At 47.1% G+C, this 14,266-nt stretch overlaps 3 protein-coding genes across 3 annotated transcripts; 2 read left to right on the top strand and 1 right to left on the bottom strand.

The window, feature by feature from the left end:
- The first annotated feature begins 1,154 nt into the window (after positions 1-1,154).
- On the top strand, positions 1,155-3,148 carry cd93 (CD93 molecule). The gene has a single exon (XM_030081728.1). It carries the CDS (start codon positions 1,211-1,213, stop codon positions 2,933-2,935), a length of 1,725 nt encoding a protein of 574 aa, XP_029937588.1. The 5' UTR covers positions 1,155-1,210; the 3' UTR covers positions 2,936-3,148.
- A 136-nt stretch (positions 3,149-3,284) lies between these two features.
- Positions 3,285-5,607, top strand: LOC115380617 (thrombomodulin-like). The gene has a single exon (XM_030081729.1). It carries the CDS (start codon positions 3,389-3,391, stop codon positions 4,541-4,543), a length of 1,155 nt encoding a protein of 384 aa, XP_029937589.1. The 5' UTR covers positions 3,285-3,388; the 3' UTR covers positions 4,544-5,607.
- A 2,075-nt stretch (positions 5,608-7,682) lies between these two features.
- Positions 7,683-10,753, bottom strand: LOC115380768 (uncharacterized). Its single transcript, XM_030081976.1, has 2 exons — positions 8,696-10,753; positions 7,683-8,510 (listed from the first exon to the last, which is right to left on the bottom strand). The coding sequence occupies exons 1-2, from the start codon at positions 10,751-10,753 to the stop codon at positions 7,683-7,685; spliced, it is 2,886 nt and encodes a 961-aa protein (XP_029937836.1).
- Between the last annotated feature and the right edge of the window lie 3,513 nt (positions 10,754-14,266).

Below are 14,266 nucleotides of genomic sequence, written 5' to 3' on the forward strand. Positions count from 1 at the left end.
TATTTATTTATTTTAGGATCACACAAATACAGGCATTAGTATGAATAAATTGATGATGAGGTTTAACTGCTACTGCTGATACTACTGTTAATACTACCACTACTACTACTATTCCTACTGTTCCTAATATTGTCAACACCTTTTCATGGTAATAATAACAATTAATAACAGTAATAAGTTTCATTTTTCTTTTTTTTCATCTTATTAATATCTGTCTCTTTCTCCTTTGAAGGATTGTATTATACTCCATTCAGAAAACACCTTTACTAATAACTACATTCTCAGCTGTGACAACTGTTCCCCCTTTTAGGTCCATTTCATTTGCTTTGACTGCTTTTTCCATAAAGGCAAATAAAAATCGTGACTCTCTATCTAATATTAAAAACACCTCAGTCTGTCACACTCTTTCTTAGAGATTCTGAAAAGATGACTCAAACTAAATCAACCATGCACGCATTAAGTCTAACCATTTTAAAGATATTTCATGGACCAAGCATCCTTATTTCTAATATATTTTAAACTGCAAACTTTACACAGACGTTTATGTATTGTAATTTTATGTAAATGGTAGTATATTAAACCTTCTTTCATCTGCCTGGGGACTAAGGACCAAACTTAGTTGTCTAGCTATATCTTGCTATGCATATGACTTTTGAAATGTTAAATAAATGTTAAATAAATCTAAATAATAGAAGAAAGCTTCTTAAGTTTATTCTAATAGAATAAACTGTACATGGCATGTGATTCAAGAGGTGACCAGTGACCAACCCACAAATGAAAGGTCACACACACACACCCCTGTCCATTTGTCCTGTCACAATGACCTTGAGACATTGAACCCCTACTTGCTCACTCATTGTAAGCAGCAACAATTAGGAGGGTCAGCTAAAATGGCCAGAGCCCACACAGGCCGGAGACATCTGGAAAACCAGTCAAAACACTGCGGGGCCTGCTATTGTTTGCTGTTTCAGAACGGAACTGGTTACTGGGGGGAAGAAAAAGCACTCATAGCTGCTGCTAAACATGATTTCCGCCTTTAGTTTATGGCCCAAACAGGACACAGGAGCTTGAATGTTGCTTTCAAATCCACACCACTTGTATTTTGACCACGAATGGGAAGACCACATATTGGCCAAATTTGACCAAAACCAAAAAAAAAAAATCCTCCTAAGCCCACCAGAATACCAGTTAATTTATTCATTTGAACTATATGGCAATGGTGCTGTTGATGTTTCTACTGCAGCTCATCAGCATCTGTGAGGGTTCACCTGGTGGAGCTGAATATGAAACGCTGTGCATATCTAACACCTGCTTCACTCTGCATATGGACAAGGTGAGCTTTGAGGACGCGCGTCAGAGCTGCACTGAAAATGGAGGTTATTTGATGACAGCCAGAGACAAAGAAGAGGAGAAGGTGCTGCGGTCACTGCTCTCTCAAAACGAGAGGGGACATCAAGACAAGCCCCACAGATTCTGGATTGGATTGAAACTGCACAAAGGGGACTGCGTGTTACCCGAAAGGACTCTTAAGGGTTTTAAGTGGATATCTGAAAACGAGCAAACGGAGTACTCCAACTGGGGAAAGGAGCCCATACGCACATGCACTGAGGAGCGATGTGTAACAGTGCAGGACTCTGTATCAGGTCCAAATCCACTCAAATGGGTCGCTGGAACGTGCAGAGGCCCCGCTTTTTACGCATGCAAGTTTTTTTTCCAGGGCATGTGCAAACCTTTGACACTGCTGGGACACGGGCACATTAACTACACGGCGCCCTTTTCAGCAAAGCCACTGAGAAATTACATGAAGTCATTACCACTCGGGACATATGCGAATATTTTGTGCGCGGATCATCAGTCGTACTACTCTGTGTGCACGTCTGACCGTTGGAATCACCCCGGTCCGTTTTGCAATTCTGGAAAGCAAAACTGCGCCCTTAACAACGGTGGATGTGAACATTTGTGCGTTGAGGCTGCAGATGGGGTGCGTTGCGCTTGCAAGGAAAACTATGAGCTAGGGCAAGACAGGCTCTCTTGCAAGTTGAAGGACTTTTGCAGCGATTATGCATGTGAGCATCAGTGCGCAAAGGGGGAGTCCGGTTACTCCTGCGTGTGTCCGGGGGGCTTCACACTCGACGTGGACCAACGGAGCTGCGCTGATATTGATGAATGCCTAACGCAGGTGTGTGAGGATCATAGCTGCGTCAATACGCGCGGCAGCTACAAATGTGAGTGTAAGGAGGGCTACGAATTGATCGGCGGTAAATGCCGCGATGTGGACGAGTGCACCGAAGCAAGGTGCGAGCAACGCTGTCTGAACTCTCTGGGCTCCTTCTCCTGTCACTGCAACGCCGGCTTCACTGTGTCCGAGGACGGCCACTCGTGTGTGGATGTGGACGAATGCCTCAGTAGTCGTTGTGAGTTTTGCACCAACACTCTAGGCAGCTTCTTGTGCGAGTGTCCAAGGAACTTCCACCTGCATAGCGATGGAGTCACATGCACCCCAGATTTGGCAACAGACACCTCCACCGCCGCTTCATCTGGCGTGTCAGACGGCAGAGAATTAGGCGAGAAAGACGCCGAAACTCTAACCATAACCACAATCGAAGTTCAGCACCAGTCCCCGCACACCGACGCACCGCTCCCAGACCCGGAGGGCGTCATTACGCACGGCGTCGCTCAGGGCAACATCTCCTCAGAGACAAGCGTGCACGCCGGCAAGCCCATCAATTCCAGGGTGTTGATTTGCGTCCTCGGCTCTGTTATCCCTCTTCTCGTCCTGCTGGCAGTGACTGTCGCTATTGCTATTTTCCGCTGTGGTCGTTCTAAGAAAGAAGCCAAGAAAACCACCACAGCCGACGGCTACTGCTGGGTGTCCTCTGGGTTAGAACCGCACTTAGAGAAATTATATGAGTCCATATTGACGGATGATCTATGACCTGCCAGCAGTGGAGAATGGGTATCATATTGTTTTGTTTATTTATGTTATTTATGTTCCATCAGATGAAATTCAAATGGACTTCACTGTACCCAGAGATGATGTGAAGGATAAATTCACCTTACACTCGGTGCACCAAGTTTTATTTGCCCTTTGGTTGAAATCCTTATGTTGTCAGTTTATTTTGTTAAACTTTTACATGTCACATAAGACTAGTGTCTTTTTATGAGGATAATAATGCATGCTTGATTCCCTTTTTCTGAGATAAGCCCACATTTTTGGCTGTGTGCATTGTGATAATTAGTGACATAACTTAAGCACTCCAGCTTCGTCTGTTTCCTTCCTCCCCTGGTTAAGTACATTGTCTAATGGGTGTTGCTTCCGGAGTAGGTAGCCTAAAACCTTTAGAGTTATAGCGAGCCTACATTTTAGGATGATCTTCTCCAAGCAAACATGGGTGTCTTACTATTTAAATCCGTCTTCTTGTCAGTGAAAATAATCTCGTTTTTTAGTTTGCTGGCACTTATTGTTTTAATTCCAGTTAATGTAGGAGTGGGCGTGGAGCGCCCCACAGGCGCATGTAGGCCTCTGTGCGTTGGAGACGAATGCGTAACTGTTCACCAAGACAAAGTGGATTTCAATACAGCTGAAGAAGCATGTCAGAATAGAAATGGAGAGCTGCTAGCTTTTCAGTCTGAGGCCGTTGAGAGCAGCGTTGAGATGCTGGCTGAAGGTGTGTTTGGAAACCTTTGGATCGGACTGCGCCTTCCAGTCGGAATCTGCAGCAACCTGTCCGCCCCGCTGCGGGGGTATGAGTGGACCAGCGGCAGCAAACACAAGAACAAAATTCCACCTTTCAGCAGCTGGAAAGACAGTGTTAAACGCTGCTCTCCACAATGTGTATCGCTTTCAGGTGATCTAAAGTGGACGGAGAGGCCTTGCTTGGACAAAATCGATGGGTTTCTGTGCAAAACCAAGCACAAAGACGCGTGTCGTGGCCAAGAATTATCAGATACCAACGTCTTCCTGAGCCCAGAGGGTTGCTCAGATGCTCCCTGTGAGCACACCTGCACAGATGTGAAGGGAGGTTATAAATGCACTTGTTTTAATGGATATGCCCCAAGTAGGCAGGATCCCCACCGGTGCCAAATGCACTGCCCAAACAAGACGTGCCCGGCCATATGTGATCGCAACACTGGAGGTCAGTGCTCCTGTCCAGAAGGCTTTTTAAAAAGTGAGAACCTCTGTGAAGATATTGATGAATGCGAGATGAAGCACTGTGAACAAGACTGTGAAAACAGTTACGGAAGTTTCCTCTGCTCCTGCCGGGAAGGATTTACGCTTAAGGACGAAGTGAAATGCGTCAGCGGGGATGGAGATGAGGCTTTGAGCGCTGCCACTCCCATCATAACGGGCGACCAGACACGGGCTGTCAACACCACACTGAAGATTTCCACTGCCACTGCTGGCAGCTTTGTGTGGCCTTGGATTGTCTTCGCCCTGGCTGTGTTAGTGGTGATGCTTGTGGTGAGGTATTGCGTTGTAAAGCGTCGGGAGCGCAGCGAGCCCATTTCACAGCAGAGGTCCGCTGCTGATGTGGACTGTTAACATGGACACTGGCTGTCTGAGGTATTAAAAACAATATATGAAGTTCATTAGGGTCAAATGAACCTATTTTAAGGGAATATTTCATTAGTAGGACCCATTATTATTGCTATCGTTATTAATGTCGTTATAATTATTAATATCATTATCATTAATTACGTCGGGTTGATGGAAACTTAATAGTTGAACATATAATCCACAGTAGTTTTGACAACATCTGATTTTTTTTTCTATTTATTTGTTTTGTTTGTGTCCTCCATTTCTAAGCAATATGTAGAATTATTCAACGCTATTTGATGGCTAGTATCATGGGTCTTGACTTATAAAACAGTATTGAGATTGCATCCTCATGGACTGAACTCTATTCGTCCCCGTGTATATATTTAACTGGTGGAAAAAGTTGAGCTGTGAGTGTTTGTTTTTCCATGTTCGACTTTAAGATGGGCCACTGAGTGCTAAAATGTCATTTTTCATGTTTTGTTATGTGTCATTTAGATCTGTCTTTTTTCTTTTTTAAAGTTCAATAGCACTGATGCCAGTTAATGCATAAACATGAAAGCAAGAATATTTAGTCAGCCAGTAGCAATTGATTTCTTCATTTCTGGCCTTAGAGCGCCCTCTGTTGTTCCTTCAGGCAATCTGTCAAAACATAGAAAACACTTAAAATTGATTAAATTTCTGTTGACCTCCAAAGCAATACAGCATGTTTTTCTGAAATACACTGCAGTCTCAGAATCCTTTAGTTTGTAATATATTCACATTTGACCTTCTTTGTCATTCGTGTCATAGATTTTTATTATATAGGGAGTTAACGCTTCCCATTTGTGAGCCCTCTTTGTGTTGAATGGTGTTATTGGCTTTTAATTTATGTTGTGAACCATTCAAATTCTTGTGTCACCTTAAAAATAACTGAGATTTAAAATTCTGAGCACTTTCGCACACACACAGTGGGCATGCATTCACCTGGTGAGGATGAGGGTTATTGAAGAGATACTTTAACAAGCAAAGTATTTGGAAAATCTGTTCTTTATACCATTGTGTATGATTTGAGTCTTAAATAAAGCACAACATAAGTCCAAAAGTTATTAAGTTTTCTTTTATCATCATTTTTGACCATTTCAGTGACATGAATTAGCAAACTCAACTAACATTTTGGCCTCCTGTAAGGATTACAAAACCCTGAGATAGCTGAAAATAAAAACAACAGTATAGCGATAAATTTTTATGTATATGGTACAGTATAAGCAGGTAGTGTGGTCTGGTATGAATAAACATTGCTTGTGAGGCAAATGAGCCCAAATGAAATAAAGGTCTGTGCATATTCTTGCAATTTAAAAGCTTCATTACTGTACTGTAAGGTTTATACGTTCACATAAATTTCTAAAATTGTAGCTTCACCTTGGAAAATGAGATCAATTTCTGTAGACTGGACACAACATGAGTGCTGAAAGGCCAATGGCAATGCAGAGACTGAGCACTTTGATCACTGGAGACAGAAAACAGAAAACTGAACAGTCGTCTGAACATTCACCATGCATGATGAAACCAAAGCCAAGTTTAAAGAAGATGTCAGTGGATCGAGGAGAACCAGAACTCTACATATTCGCTGAATACTACCGCTACTACTACATCAACGATGACTACAACTAGTACTACTACTATTACTACTATTACCACTACTATTACTACTACTGATAATAATAATAATAATAATAATAATAATAATAACAATTTTTATTTATATAGCACTTTACATATAAAATGCAGTTCAAAGTGCTTCACATAAAATATAAAACATGCTTATAGAGCTTTACAATGAAAAAAAGCATATAGAGGTACAGGAAGCAATGAAACACAATGTTATAAGAGCTGAGAAGTGAGAAAAGATATAAAATAATATAATATTAGAAGACTGAAAGTTATGGTAAAAAGTAAAAACACTAACAAGGATACAACCAATGAATTAAGATCAAGTCAGTCGAATACAGCAGCAGCATAAAAGAAAGTGAAGAAAGTGCGAAGACACAGTATGCCATGATTACACCCTTTCATATTATTATATGATGATATTTAAGAAGTGCATAATTATAGTTTGACCCTTTAATTTTGTGTAGAGCTCTAATGTTTTGAACTTTGACCTGCTAACCACTGAGAGAAAATTCATCAGCGATATTCCTAACTCTTCTGTGTGACTCCAGGGCTGCACACTTGCCAGCAAAAAACCTGCACAAAAAGGGAAGTCCTGATAATATTGAATGCCAGGGATGCCAAGCTATGACTGTTCTATGATATCATATATTTAATATTGCCAGATTGATTTTTCTTGCTATAGGGTGAACAGGTTGAACAGGTACAGAAATGATTTTCTATTGTATTGTGGTTGCTATATAGAACTTAATATGTACATGTATGTGTGTTTGTTGGAAACTTTATACTTTTGTTTATGTTTGTGATGCAAGATGTGTTTGTTAATTAGTTTGTATAAGTACTCCAAATGAGTTGCATGGTTTTGTCTATTAAAAAGGCATACAGGCTCATCTAAATTAAAAAAGAAAAAATAGTTCTTACTCACAAATAATAAAAATATGAAAAAAGGACATTTTTGTTACCGTACAAATGTGAGAAAATAAAATGAAAGAAAAATGGAAGAAAAAGATGGCATATATTAAGATGTGATGCTTTGCTTTTTAACAACACGCAGTAATGTAACATGTGGCCAGAAACGTAAGGTTATGATCCATAACCCGGTTCTTGGAATAATATGAGTGAGATGTCTCACTATGGGAAGCAAGCCTCGCTGCGACCCTCAGAAGCACTTATCTCATTCCGCCAATCCTGATTGGCTGGTGAAAGGTGTCCGTCCGCATCAGGTGGGCTAGCGCCACCTACTATAAATACTGCATGCGGACAACATTACGCCATTCAAGATAAGCAACCTCTTCTCACCCGCCCAAGCAAGAAGGGTTGTCTGGTGAGACATCTCACTCATATTATTCAAAGAACCGGGTTATGGATCATAACCTTACGTTCTTTTTCATAATATTCGTTTCGATGTCTCACTATGGGATGTGGCAGCTCCCGTATTGCCAGACAAGCTTATCCAGCGTCCACCAACCTACAGGGGAGAGACCTCCTGTTCCAGTTAGGACTCCAAGACCGCGCGTGCCATGCACGGGGCTGAGACATCTAACATGTAAAAGCGGACAAAAGTGAGAGGCGAGGACCAGCTCGCTGCAGCACAAATGTCCTGAACAGACACTCCCCTGAATAAGGCCCAGGATGAGGCCAAGCTACGAGTCGAGTGCGCCCGCAGACCTGTGGGGGGCTGTAGACCCTGACTTGTATAAGCCAAAGCAATAGCCTCCACCACCCAGTGGGAGAGGCGTTGCTTCGTGATAGGTTTCCCTTTATGCGGATTAGCCCAGGAAACAAACAACTGCTCACTCAGCCTGAAGCCCCTAGTCTTATCCATGTACATGCGTACAGCACGAACTGGACAAAGTGTGCGTGACCGCTGCTCTCCAGAGGAGGCTGCGAACGCCACAAGATCAATAGGAGAACACGAACCAACCACTTTAGGCACAAAGGCCGGGTTAGGCTTCAGTGTCATCCGTACATCACCCGGGGCAAACTGAGCGCACGAAGGGTGCGTCGAGAGCGCATGGATATCACTAACCCGCTTAGCCGAGGCCAGAGCAAGCAACAACACTGTCTTCAAAGACAGATGTTTCAAGTCTGCCTCCTCCAGCGGTTCAAAAGGAGGGCCCTTCAGCCCCTCCAGAACGACAGCCAAATCCCACGGAGGCACCAGTGGTCTAGATACCGGCAGAAGCCTGCGCGCTCCTTTCATAAAACGGCACACCAACGGGTGCTGGCTCGCCGTTTTCTTACCGAATCCCACATGGCAGGCAGCGATAGCTGCCAAATACACCTTGACCGTCGAAAAGGCTTTCCGTTTGTCGATCAGGTCCTGCAAGAATGACAGTATCACTCCCACCGAACACTGATAAGGAATGTGTCCCTCCTTGTGACACCATTCCTCAAACACTTTCCACTTACAGTCATATAGAGACCTAGTGGAAGAGGCCCTAGCATTCTGAATAGTGGAAATAACCCCCTGCGGGAGTCCCACAGTAGTCAGATCTAGCCACTCACGGGCCAAGCCCACAGTGCCAGGCGCTCTGGGTGTGGGTGGAACAGCATCCCTCCCCCCTGCGACAGCAGGTCCCTGCGCAGCGGGAGTTGCCAAGGCTGAGCGCGCAGCATCTGATAAATCTCCGCTAACCAATGCATGGCAGGCCAGTGAGGAGCTATCAGAATCAGTGCATGGCCTTGTTCCCTCACTCTGGAGAGTGTGGGGGGTATCAAGGCCAGGGGAGGGAACGCGTAAAGCAGCACGTGCGGCCAGGCGTGCGCTAGAGCGTCGATGCCCAGGGGGGCATCCGGACTGCGCAGGGAGAAAAACATCGCGCACTGCGTGTTTTCCCTTGACACGAACAGATCGACCGCGGCCCGACCGTAGCGCGTCCAAATCTGTTTCACGACGTTGGGGTGCAGAGTCCATTCCCCATAAACCGGCCCGCCCCTGGACAGCAGATCCACACCGGCGTTCAAGGCCCCCGGGACGTGCGTCGCTCTCAAGGAGAGGAAACGCTCGCTGCTCCAGAGAATCAGTCTGCGTGCCAGCGTGTGTAACCGATGGGAGCGCAGGCCCCCTTGTCGGTTGATATACGCCACCGTAGTCGTATTGTCCATCCTCACCAAAACATGACGACCCACCAGTGACGGGAGGAAATGTTTCAGGGAGAGAAACACCGCCGAGAGCTCCAGGAAATTTATGTGGGACCTCTGGAGACCGATGCTCCAGCGGCCTCTCACAGCCCGGCCCTCGTGTATCCCGCCCCAGCCCGACAGACTCGCGTCTGTAGTGACCACTTTCCTGGACAAGACAGGCCCCATGGGCACTCCCCGTGTCAGGAAAGATGGGGCTCTCCAGTGACGCAGCGCCATTATGCACTCCGGTGTGACCAGAACCCTCCGTGCGCCATGACGCACAGGATCCAGCCTGAGGGAAGCCACCCACCGCTGGAATTCCCTCATGTGGAGGCGACCAAGACGGACCACGAGGATGGCAGACGCCATCAGACCGAGAAGTCGAAGACATAATCTGAACCGAACAGATTTGCGCAGACGAAAAAACGCGAGGCATGCCTTGAAAGTCTGCACTCTCTCCGCCGAGAGGCGGGCCGTGAATGACACCGAGTCCAGAGATAATCCCAGAAAGATTATGCTTTGCTTCGGAGAAAGCATGCTCTTTTCGGCGTTTATCACAAAACTTAAATCGGTTAGGTGACGTATGACAAGATGCGTGTGTGCTCTGACCTCCTGCTCCGTGTGGGCCAACAGGAGCCAGTCGTCCAGATATGTCGCTAAGCGGATGCCCTGGCGTCTCAGCGGGGCGATAGCCGCTTCCGTGCACCGTACGAACACCCTCGGACTGAGAGACAGGCCGAAAGGAAGAACGTGGTACTCGTAACACACCCCCTGGAAAGCGAATCTCAGATACTTTCTGTGTGGGGGGTAAATGGGAATGTGGAAATACGCGTCTTTCAGATCGATGGAGGTGAACCAATCGTTTTGCCTTACCAAACGCAAGAGGGATGCGTGAGTGAGCATCCTGAATTTGTATTTCCTGAGAAATTTGTTCAGAGCCCGCAGATCCAGGATGGGGCGGATCCCATTCCCCCCCCGTTTGGGGACGAGAAAATACCTGGAGTAAAACCCGCTCTGAATTTGTGCAGGAGGGACGACAGATACAGCTCCTTTGTTTAACAGCGAGAGGATTTCCTCCTGCAAAACGCGAGCTGATTCTCCCCGAGCCTGGGAATGTATTATGCCGGAGAACCGGGGAGGGGCGACGGCAAATTGCAGTCTGTACCCCCGCGAAATCGTGCGTAAAACCCAGGGTGATGCTGCGAGCGCCTGCCACCTGTCCCGTCTGCGTGAGAGGGGAGACGCGCTTTGCAGCTCTCCTCTCACGACAAGAGGCTCCGACAACAGTGCTATGGTGCCCTCTTGAGGTGAGGTTCGGGCATGGCAACTGGATGACATTGTGCATTCGTTGGCCAACATGGTAGGACCGGTATTGCCTATGTCCCCTGTCCCGGGAGAAGCCGTGGCTTCTCGCGAGAAGGGGGCAGTGGATATGGGCATCGCACTGCTCATAGATAGCTCGGTCATTAATTTTTTGTTTTGGCTTTTTATTGGCTGCGCCCTTGGCCTTTGGCCTGGTTGCGACAGCGGGGCAACATTTATTTTCATTTTTTTGAAAATGTGTGTGTGTGCTTGTGGACATGAGAGAGGGGCAACAGCACCCTCTGCAGCATCGTCTCTTCTCCGGGCTGGAACTGGAACGGTCCATGGCGGCCGGAGGTCGGGGGTCTGAGGGGCCCCGGGAGGCACACTGGTAAGCCAAACAGGTGGAGCTGGCGAACGGGGAACGGCCAGCTGCATCCCCGGTGGAGAGAGAGGTGGTCAGGCCGCCCTCTTCTTCTTCCTGGCCTGGAGGCTGACAGCTGAGGTGGGTGGAGCCGGACCCACCGGTGGTGCAGCAGCCGTGGCCGGGGATTTCTTGGGCCAGCCAGACCCGGTCTCCCGCCTGGGAGAGTGGGTCGGGGCGGGCTGGGGTTTGGGCCATCTTGGAATTTTGAACTGCGGCACCTGGGAAGCAGCCTGTGCGAAGCTTTTGCGCTGAACAGGCGAAGGAACAGGGGGCTTGCGGGGGAGGCAGAGTTGCAGCGCCTCGTCCTCCTTTTTCTTGGCCTCGCATCGTCGCTGCATGGAGGCCAGCGCAGAGCCGAAAATACCCTCCGGGACAATGGGCATGTCGAGGATATCGTCCTTCTCTCTGTCCGACAGGTTAGCTAGGTTCAGCCACCGAGCTCGTTCCTGTAGGACCATGGTTCCCAGCGCTTTTCCCGTGGCCTGGACCGCGCAGCGTTGCACACGGAGGCATAAATCGGTGATGACCGGTATTTCCTCCAGTGAAGCTGGGTTGAGCGTTCTCTCATACTCCTCGCAAATCTCCGCCTGGTAAGCGGTGAGGAGTGAGAGGGCGTTGAGTGCTCTGGCTGTAAGCGCTGCTGCCTTGTAAGCCTTTTCGGTCAGTGCTGACTGAAAACGGTCCGACTTAGAGGGCAGCGTGGGGCTCCGGGATGACACGGAGGACAGCTTCGGATGAAGGTGTGCCGCTACCAGTGTTTCCATCGGAGGCATGCGTAGCAGGCCCAGACCCTCCATCCCTTCGGTATCGAGGGATGAGGCGCCTGCTATCGGACTCCTGCCGCTATACGGATGGTCTTTCCATGTACGTGCCATCTCCGTTAGCAGCTCTGGGAAGACGGGGAGGACTCGCCTGCTAGCGCTCCTTGCCAAAGGCAGCCGTTTTCCTTCATAACGGGATCTGGTGGTCTCCGTTACAATGGCAGGCCAGGGGATTTCCAGCTTTTCCGCCGCGCGTTTGCACACGTTGAGCAGATCGGTGGGGAGAGGGGAAGCTGGTGTGCTTCTCCCATCTCCGTCCCCAGGAGCGGCGAGGGATCCGGGCTTTGCAGCTCCAGGAGTGATGAAGATTTCGCTCTCGTCTTCATCCTCTGAAATGAGGATGTCGGAAGAGTCATCCTCATCATCCCCGCAGTCCAGAAGCAAGACATCTTCCTCATGTGAGGAAAACGCGGCTAGGTCAGCCTGGGAACCCCAGCTGGCGCTAGCTCGCGGTGATTCCTCCGTCAGACCGCTTCTCTCCTCCGCGGGCTCGACAGCGTGGTCGCCGGTGGGGAGAAAAGGGTCAAGTCCACTAAGGCTAGCTTGGCGAGCAAAGCGTCTGCGGAGACTCTTCACGGTGAAGGCTGCGCAGTGTGGACATGAGCCGGGAACATCGATAGCCTGCCGGGCATGTTCCAGCCCCAAGCAGCTCGAACAGACCTGGCGAGTGTCTTTGCTCGAGATCTTGATTCCACAGCGGCAGAGACGGGGTTCGTCTCCGGTACCCCTGGTGTGGGGATTTTTCTTCGGTTCCATTCCTGCGAGCTGGTGTGCAGACAGGAGCGGAGACGGGTAGCTGGTATGCTATCCGGAGCCGAGAGATTAGCTGGAGTGCTAACGCTCGACGAGACTCGAGCAGCCGTGGTGGGGAGTCGAGAACAGTATCCAAGCCGTGGAGGGCGAGGAAAACACCAAGTCCGGTCTGGTGTGGCCGGAGAGGCAGAGTTCTAAAGTTAGCTAGCGCCCGGCGACAGAAACTAGCAAAAATCTGTCTGTGGACAGTTAAGCTAGCTAACCCCAGACGTGAGATAAGCTTCGGGTGAGAAGAGGTTTTTGAATGGCGTAATGTTGTCCGCATGCAGTATTTATAGTAGGTGGCGCTAGTCCACCTGATGCGGACGGACACCTTTCACCAGCCAATCAGGATTGGCGGAATGAGATCAGTGCTTCTGAGGGTCGCAGCGAGGCTTGCTTCCCATAGTGAGACATCGAAACGAATATTATGAAAAAGAACAGAAATTAGTTCATCAGGAAAACAAAAGAAACCCAAAGAAAACATACTTTAGAGTTCCAAGTAAGTTTACAGTATTAACTCATCAAGCACGAGACCACTTCTTAATGCTGAGATTCCAATGTCCTATAACTGCCTGTTTACAAAGACTACAGGACTGAAGCATGAGTAGAGGGAGGGCAAAAACAATAAAACATAAGTTTTGTATATTTACACCTGGTAAAATGATGATCTGTGAACTCCGCTATCCTCCGCCTCCTAAACAGTTTTTTTCCTTGTGTCTTTGAACCTTTAAGTTTACATGACGTCGGCTTGTCCCCTGCAGTGTCCCAGTATTGCTGAGCACTGTCAGAAACACAGTGGTGAGTGAGGGTGTACACAATATGTTTTGACAGCTTTGGTAAGGTAAGATAGGACTGTGGCGTATTTCTGCCACTGTAGGGAGAAAAAAAAAATTATAGAGCCATGGCAGGCGATTTCAAGTTGTAAGTTTTCGAAGGAAAACTCACAAAAGTATGAAAGAAATGCTTAAATTTTGAGATTATAAGAATGAGCTTATCAAAGTCTACTGTGCAATTCAGTAAAAAGTAAATCCTGCTGATTTTAGCCGGGAATCACAATATTGTTTTTGTCTGAAACGGCCCAAGCCACAGCAATGTCTCTTCAGATACTGTCCAGATACTGATGATAATGTGGTGATTCTTGGCTAAAATCACCAGGATTTCCATGTTACTAAATCCCTTAGCATAAGAAAAAGTATTGTTCCATTCTCTCCGATTCGTTCTCATACGTTTGCGACTTTATAATCTCTGAATTTAAGTTTTTTTTTTTTCTGAAAATTTTCTTGTAAATGTACCACTTTAATCTAAAAAATTCAGAGTTTTTCCTCTCAGAATATTACTCCCCTTCCCTAGCTTTGTAATCTTTTTTTCCTTCCCTGCAGTGTCCCTGGTATGCTGTCATACTATGTTGCCTTCTTGCCAACAACTTGCCAACACAATTTCTATGTGTCTGTCATTAATATTCATTGTATGAGGGTGTACAGAAAATGTTTTGACAGCTTTGGTAAAGTAAGAAAGGATACAAAATACTTGAGGGAATTTCGAATGTCACCACAGCTCCATCCAGCACAAGTCACACACGACAATAGTGTGAAATGAAATATTAAATAT

The sequence above is a fragment of the Myripristis murdjan genome, chromosome 22 (genome assembly GCF_902150065.1).
Source record: "Myripristis murdjan chromosome 22, fMyrMur1.1, whole genome shotgun sequence".
Taxonomy (NCBI): Eukaryota; Metazoa; Chordata; class Actinopteri; order Holocentriformes; family Holocentridae; genus Myripristis; species Myripristis murdjan.

What these genes read in the sequence shown, in the direction of transcription:
- cd93 (XM_030081728.1), top strand. Translation starts at nt 1,211, where the DNA reads ATGGCAATGGTGCTGTTGATGTTTCTACTGCAGCTCATCAGCATCTGT.
- LOC115380617 (XM_030081729.1), top strand. Translation starts at nt 3,389, where the DNA reads ATGGGTGTCTTACTATTTAAATCCGTCTTCTTGTCAGTGAAAATAATC.
- LOC115380768 (XM_030081976.1), bottom strand. Translation starts at nt 10,753, where the DNA reads ATGCCCATATCCACTGCCCCCTTCTCGCGAGAAGCCACGGCTTCTCCC. An exon ending in TGGCACTGTGGGCTTGGCCC is followed by an intron (nt 8,511 to 8,695) that starts GTGAGTGGCTAG and finishes TCATTCTTGCAG; the next exon opens with GACCTGATCGACAAACGGAA.